General features: G+C 49.4%; 1 protein-coding gene across 5 annotated transcripts in view; it reads right to left on the reverse strand.

Annotated features, from left to right (window-relative positions):
• ZNF212 (zinc finger protein 212) overlaps nucleotides 1–7,985 on the reverse strand; it is a 37,175-nt gene that overhangs the window by 11,868 nt on the left and 17,322 nt on the right. The window contains exon 1 of one of the 5 annotated variants that reach the window (XM_019634653.1): nucleotides 2,491–2,656. The exons of the other annotated variants lie outside the window; for them this stretch is intronic. Within the exon in view, the coding sequence (XP_019490198.1) occupies nucleotides 2,491–2,514 (24 nt within the window). The 5' untranslated portion in view covers nucleotides 2,515–2,656. Of the gene's footprint in view, nucleotides 1–2,490; nucleotides 2,657–7,985 lie in introns of those variants that run through there. 5 annotated transcript variants of the gene reach the window in all.

The following is a 7,985-nucleotide window of genomic DNA, read 5'->3' on the forward strand; positions in this document are numbered from 1 at the left end:
AGGGCAGTGTCACTGGCCCTCATATGTGGGATCCGAACCGGGGCCCTCTGGCGTCCCAAGCCAGTTCTTAACCAACGTGCCACTCGGCCGGCCCTTAAAGATACTTTTGCTGAGCATAAAAATAGGGGATCAGCCTATTGATGCTATGACTCTGCTACTGTCTGGTTTCCACTGTTGCTATTGAGAAGCTGGACCCCACTAGTCTTACAGTAGTTCATTTGAAGGTAATCTTTTTTCTTTGGCTTTTAAGAATCCTCTCTGCCTTGCATTCTGTACTCTATTATGTGTCTAGGTAGATTTCTTTTTGTTTATCCTGACTGGGGTCTATTGGGTTTCTATGTATTAGTATTTGTGTCAGTCCTACAATATTCTCAGCTGTTAGCTATTCATCAAATATGGCCTACAGTGCAGACTGAGTGTGTGTGTGTGTGTGTGTGTGTGTGTGTGTGTGTGTGTGTTTTCCTTCTGGAATTCCAATATGTTTTTCTTCTGGAAATTCAATATCTGAAATCTTTGAAAGTCTACTTTTGTTATCCATTATTTTTACTGGCTTTTCCTCATAGCTTTTCATTGCTTGTTTGGTAAGGTTTTTATTCTGCATTAAGTTTTTTTGGGGAATTTTATCTATGAAAATTATTTGAAGTCTGAGTTAAATGGAGAATTTTCTAGAGAAGATTTGTGTTTATTTTTGAGAGGCAGCTGGAGGTTCTACTTTAAACTAAAATTTTGGTTTGAGGTTTCTTGGACCATTCAGGCCATACGAATTCAAGCAATAAACCCTTTTGAGGGTCACCATGAATGTTGCCCTTTGAAGTCTCAGCTTTATGAAATTGGGGTAGGCTTCTTAGATTCCCCACCTTAGGCTCTGAGTTTCATCTTCTATTTTCCCAGCCCCTGGAGGTCATAAACACCATGGGTGAATGTTCAGCAACAGCCCTCAAAGTTGGCTTCAGAACCCTGCTTACCTCTTTAGAGCTCCCTCTTTCACTTAGTTTTTGGGCTCCAAGTATTCTTTACTAACATATTTCGAGTATATTTGCCCTTTTTTCCCCAGGCATTTTTAATTGTTTTCATCAGGGTACCCGCTTGGCCATATCGTCAAATGAGAGGTCTAGAATCCTCACCTTAAGAGACAATATCTAAGAACAGAAATATGCTCGAGGACAACTGAAACACATTCTACAATGACAGATCCATCAGTCACTTAAAGCGTGGTGTGGGATTTTGGCGGATCTTGAAAGGCTTCCTTTTAACAAGACCTGTTGATGACAGAGAGGTGACTGTGCACTGACAAGTCAGGAAGAACCACTCTGCAACTTGTCCTCCTGCCCCGCTTTAATGCAAAGTTGGTCTTGAGGAAAAGCCGTCTTTGACTGGATCACCTTAGTTTAAAGAAGTCAGATGAAGTAAATACTGTCAACACTGTGTCTTGCCTTTGCAATTCAATTGTAACTTCCTTGAAAGCAAACACTGTGTCCTCCAAGTCTTCCAATGCTTGCCCTCCTAGCTCTTACCAACTTCCTACAAGAATCAAATATAGTGCATCTTGCTCACGGGTCAATTTTGCACCACAGGATGGATCTCCTTATCCTCAATTCTCACAAGATCGCGTCTGATTCTGAAAGTGTTTCTATAGTAAGATCAAGTAAGCGGCATTAAAAACCAGCTAATTTCCACCTGCCCTCTCCATAGCACATCCTCTTCTATGATCAAATTAACCACTACTTTGGAAGAGCATGAGAATGTCAGAGTGGGCAGGAACCTTAGGGATCACCTAGCAACCAGACCAACACTTTACAGCTAAGGAAACGGAAGCCTAGAACTGGAGAGCTGAGAACCGAGTTACGGCTGAAATCCAGTTTTCTGAACGCCATGCCCAGGATCTCCCTCACCGCAAGCTCTGTGCCCTGACATCCCAGCATGGGGAGGGTGACGGGGAGAGAGATGGGGCGGTTCTCACACAAAACCCTGCAGCTACACGGTGAAGTAACACCTGTCTCCAGGGAGAGGAAGCCCAGCCCGACTTCAACCTGTGGCTGCAGCCCCAGGACAGAAGTGTGTCGCGGGAGAATGTGGCAGAAGGAACGGGCGAAACACGCCAGGCCCAGAACGAGCCGGTCGCGGAGAGGCAGAGTCCTGGGGTCCCCGGGGTACCAGGCGAGCTCCCCGGCAGTGCGGAGGTCCCCGAGTTTCCAACCCGCGCCACCTCTCCAGCCTGGAAACGGGGAAGATGTGTGAGGACGGTCACAAATCCCAAAACATGGAGCCAGCCTCCGAGAAGTTTCCCAGCGAAGGCGCGCGACGCCGGCACTCCGGCCCCACGCGGAAGGAGCCGGACAGGGGGAGGGCAGCGGCTGCGGTTGCGGGGGGAGGTCGGTGTTCACCCGCGCTAGCGACAGCCTGAGGGACACCCCGCCCCCCCCCGCCCCGGTCCAGGGGCTCTGCCATCCCGAAAGCGCCCCCCGAGTCGTGCCAGGACAGGACTCTTACCCGAGCAGGCGCCGACTCCTCCATGGCTGCCAGTCGCCCCTCAACAGCCGGACCCCACCTGATAACCCTCGGGCTGCGCGCGGGTCCCCTGGGCGCCCCCGGCCCCTCCTCGACGCGACCACCAGGACCGTGTTGACACAAAGTGCATTGTGGGAGTGCGGCCCTTCCGGACCAAGACCAGCTCTAGCCGCTCGTCCCCGGTGCGCGGAATTCACATTGCGCCCCCGTGCGGCCGGAGGGTAAACAGCAGCTCGGCGCTCCGGGCCACGGGGCTGAGGACAGCAGGAGGGCTCAGGCTGGGAATTTAAGGCAAACCCACGGGCCTTTGTGTGTCTTCTACGTGCCCAGCCTTCTGTTAGGTGCTTTGAGGGATTCAAAATTGTATAAAACGCAGACTTTGCTCTGAGGGGAGAACATGTAATCTAGGTGGGGAAAACAGCTATGGTCCCAAATGGCAAGTGGTTTTATTCCAAACTGTTATTTCGCTTTTTAGAAAAACTAGAGACACACTTCCAATCTCAACAGTGTTGGGGTCAGGTACCCAGACCAACCCACTGTAGCCTATTAATTACAGTAATCACGTGCCTTGGAAACCCCAAGATAGAACTGATTTCTAATAGTTAATCCAGTGTATGTGCTACAGGTTTAACAATGCGTTTGCAGTTTTGATTTGGAAGGCATGACTGCATCACCACTTGATCACCCAATACACAACACTACTGCAGCCATACTTGCCTAACCTGTGCCACATTATCTCTATAGAGACTTGCAATGAATTTCCACTTCAATGATAGACATAAGCTCTTTCTCTGAGAACTAAATTTTTACCTTCACGTGACTAGGTCCTTAGCATGTGGGGCTCAGGTCAGATTTTACCTCCTCAGAGACATCCCCTGCCCACCCTGTCTACAGCCCAACATCCTTCTTCATCCCAACCCTCAATCTAGTTACCCTCTTCAAAATTTTTCATAGAATTTACCACTATCTGAAATAACCTAATTTCCCCCACTAGTTTACATGGTAATTATGTGTCCCTTTTACTAAAATGTCCCTCCATGGCATCTTCCATTTCTTGCACACAAAAGTGCTCAATATTTTTGGATGATTCAATGGTGAATCAGAGAGTAAGGCTAGGAAAAGTCACCTCCAAGAGAAGGCATGATATCCAGGACAACAGATGGACAGGAGGTTGATTGAATCATTAATATCTAAAGAAAGGATGGGCCAAGCAGAGGAAAACATCAGCCATGGAGATATGTCCCAGGGTCTGACCTATCCTCTCAGGCCAATAAAAACATAGTGCAGATACAGAAAATAATGTCCCACAATTGTGGAGACAGTTATATCAAGACATAGGATATTGAGGTCATTAAACAGTTCCGTTATAGAATTCACGCCCTCTATTCCGTTTCTATGTTCACCAGGCAACCTTTGGATGATGCAGGTTCCTGTGTACCTACCAGGAGATGACATGCACTTCAGGCTGATGCAAATATCCAGTCCACCCCTGGAAATGATTAAACTGATACTCTGGATTACCCAACAGTCTCTTGAGTCTGCATGATTTAGCATCCCTGACTCCGAGCCTGGAAGTCTGGAAAAATATTCAGATCACATTTCCAGCATGCAAGCAAGGGAGCACCAGGCACTGGTTTGCAGTCTCATGGGCTTTCAGAGATGGTGTCGCACATTGAGTTAGAAAGTGGGGCTGAGAAGTGAGACCCTCCAGGTCCCTAGCCCAATGCTACCACCGATTACTCGTTGATATGGACCTTGGGCAAGTCATTAACGTCTCAGCACCTCCATTTCCTCATTATTAGTGGGAAATAATAATCGCATGTATCTCATAGAGTTGTGCAGCTTAAATGAGTTGGTTCAAGTCAAGTGCTTAAAACAGTGCCTGTCATAGGGTAAGAGCTCAAGATTGCGATTACTCTTTGCATCCGGCTCCTTCACTTCCTTAAGTGGTTCATGCTCACTCTGCCTTGGTGTCTTTCACTGAGAATACGAACACCACATCCTAGGACTGTTGACGGAACTAAAAGAAATGGCAGGTGTAAGTAAACTGCATATGTATTATCACTGAATGCCTGCCCTAGAGCAAGCATTCAATAACAGGCCATTTCTCATTTTGGTTTGTTTTCACTTTGGCAAGGTCCAAGCCTTGAACTGCAATGAAGTCACCAAGATAAATGTCACCTTGTTGTGTCTGTTAGAAGCCACCCATGTGTCCTTGCCCAATGACACTCAGATCTCGACACATGCCTTTAAATAAACTTTTAAATGAGGTTCACAATTATTGCCATGGGTGGCAATGGTATCAGAGGAATCAAGAAAATATACTCTTAGTACCTGCATGCTGTCGTCTCTACGTCTGTAGAATATGACTGTAACATGCAGAGCTGACTGTGACTTTAGACATTATCTCACCCACACCCTCATTTCTAGTGACAGAAAAAAGGGATTCTTTGAATCACATATAAATTAAAGTGCTTTAAAAATATCTTTTTTAAACTCTCTAACATGTGTATGACTTATAGCATATATAAGCTTAGCATATATATGTACATTACATGTATGCCCACACATTTTTTATTCAAGAAAGTTTACAGGCTGCAGCTTTATTCCACTGAGTAGAGGCCCTTTCTATTCTGCTCCTCTTACTATCCTACAAGTCTCCACACGGCAGAGACCATGTCTTTTGTGTTCCTTCTCTTGAAAAATATAACCCCCTGGGGAGCATGCCCCCCTAGGCTTGCAGGTCAGTGAGAATCCTGGAACAAACACATCTTGGTGGCCCAAGCTGTGTCCCACCCTGCTGTACATGTGTGCAGTGGACATCTGATCACTTTGTCAGCCCAGCGCTTCTCCCTTCCTCTGGGCATGTCATCTCATTCTCTTTGGGGACTTCTCCAGTTCTGGAAGGACATAGAAGCAAGCAGCTCTTGGCAGTGGATGCTTCTCAACAAGGGAGGCTGGTAGAAAAGAGTGTGACTTTTTTTTTTTTTTACCATTTGAGTTTTAACTGTGTACATTAATCTTTAATCTAATTAACACATTATCAGAAGAATAAAAACCTGCCCCTGGGGCCGGCTGAGTGGCTCAGTTGGTTAAGAGCTCGCTCAAGAGTTTGAGCTCTGAGCAACAGCGGTTCGAGTCAGCCCGAGCTGAGCAGCCGCTGAGCTGCCAACAGGTGGCAGGATGGCTCAGCTATATAAAAAAAACCACACAAAACAAACAAACAAAAAAAACCCTGTCCCAAAGCAGCCCCCTGTTCTGCTTCTGAAATTGGACTGAGGAGCCCTGCTACCTGGGAGAGGTCCACATTAAGTGTCACCACCTTTGATCAGCTCACTCTAGGACTCTCCAGGGGCCATCACTGGAGGCTGGGGCGACCCATGGTGTAGCTAAGAGGCTCTTGGTGGCATGGAAGCCACTAGACTGGGATTCAAGAAACTAGATACTAAGTGTCGGCCCTTGTACTTGCGCCATCACTGAACCTCTTTGGGAATCAGCTCTTTGAGGGTAAAACAAAGGGACACCCTTGAAGTATGTGTGCAAATGTTTCCAACCCATGTATCAATAGTGATTTTCCCCCCTTCTTCATACTCTCAACACCCCCCCCCCCAAAAAAAAGAAAAAAAACCCATTTGTTGGTCTTGATTTAGATTATGAAAATGCTGATTTTCAGTATATGCTTTTGAAAAGTTGAACACTGCCCCTCTGAACCAAAACACTGGACTAAAGGGGCCCCCTTCTGCTCTAACAAAACTCCACTGAACGTGACAATGTTTCATTTGTCATTCAACTCATTTTCTTAAGATTTGCCTCCTTCAAAGAGCAGGATGAAGACCAAATAACCCGTTAGCTGGGTTCCAGCTCATCGCGGCTTTCCTGTACTAAGCCGCGCTGGCGCACCCCCGGCCTTGCGAACATGCAGTCTGCAATTGGGACACCTTTTTATTTAATTTCAGGAATTCCCTGTGCATGGCAAAAAGGGGTCTGAGGAAAGCAGAGCGGCGCAGGTGAGGGGAGGGCGGAAGCAGAGCTCACAAACGTGGTGCTGGATGCCCGCTGTGCTCCCTGGCTGGGAGAGCAGCAGGGACAATGGAAGGAGCAGGAAAAGTCATTCTCGACGCAAACAAGGGTCCTGGGGCATGCCACCCCACCCAGTGCCTGGCCATGCAAGACGCAGAAATGGAGACTGGCCCCTCGGGACCATGGAGCAGATGCACCGACGCAAGGGAGTCCTTTGGGCGCCGCCTGAGGCGCCTGCAGGGTCTGGAGCAGAGGAGGTCTGTGTCCATGTCCATGAGCATGGTCAGTGTTGATAGCACCGGTCGGGAGGCTCAGGGCAGGAGAGAGACTGAGGCTGTCAGACTCTAGCACCCACTTGCCCGGCCCTCCTGGGAAGAGACTCACTTGCTGGATGGCTGCTCCCGCAGCACGAGGCTCTCGCACCCCTTTGCCCTGGGGACACTGGAATCAATCATGGGAGTGAGGGCTGACCCAGGGCACCTGCTGCCTCTGCACAGGCTTAGGGGCTGGAGGTGGAAAGGGCAGGCTGGGGCCAGGTGCCTGTGGCCCGGGAGCACCCATGGAGGAAGGGCCTTCCGGAAGCACAGCCAGGGGCACTTTGTAGCCAGTGTACTCGCCACTCCCAGCAACCCCTGGAGTTGGCCCTGTTGCTTCTGGTTATTTCTTGGTGGGTCAGGGGAAAGGGAAAGGAGCGACCAGGAGAGGCCAGGTCAGAGAGGTCTCTCAAATGTCAGAGGTAGGCAGCGTGTGTGGTGGGGGACACTGCACCGGGGTCAGGAGCCCTGGTCCCAGCTCTGCCACGCTCTTCTCGTGTGAATTTGGCTAAACCATCTCACCTACAACTCCTTTCCTCAGTTACCACGTCAGGCAGATCCTACCCCACCCACCTCAGAGGGATAGGCTAAGGGTGGAACTAGATAACGGATAGAAAACACGTTTAAAAAAAGTATAAAGGGCTGTTCAAACGTGAGGCAGTGTTGTCGTCAGAGATGGTCTGTCCCTTAGCACATCCCTCAGCTCACCTCGAACCTTGGCTTCCTGTTTCAGGGTCTCTTACTGAACCTTAGGGCCTGATTTTCTGATCGCAGGAGGCTTCTGAGACTCCCTGGCTGCTCCCCCTGGTCACAATTTGTGACCCCAGTGGCCAAATGGGCACCCTAGGTGTCTGAGGGGGGTGCCCGAAGCCTCTGGCCTCATCGCTGTCCCTCTGGCACCTTGCCTGTGGGAAGCCGCTGAACCGGCCCATGGTCCACCCTATGAGATGAGCTGGGCTGTCCACTCAAGCCGGACAAGTTTAGGGGACCCCTGCCCAACCCCCGGGGAACCCTGTTTGGAGTGCAATTGCTGTTCCCGATTGCCAGCAGGTGGCGGGTGGAGGGAGGGAGGGCGCGCCGAGCGCCACGGGCAGGATGGTGGGTCCTTAGGCCGCCCCCAGGCCCGCCCCCACCCCTCCTTCC

The sequence above is a fragment of the Hipposideros armiger genome, unplaced genomic scaffold (assembly GCF_001890085.2).
Source record: "Hipposideros armiger isolate ML-2016 unplaced genomic scaffold, ASM189008v1 scaffold_1790, whole genome shotgun sequence".
Taxonomy (NCBI): domain Eukaryota; kingdom Metazoa; phylum Chordata; class Mammalia; order Chiroptera; family Hipposideridae; genus Hipposideros; species Hipposideros armiger.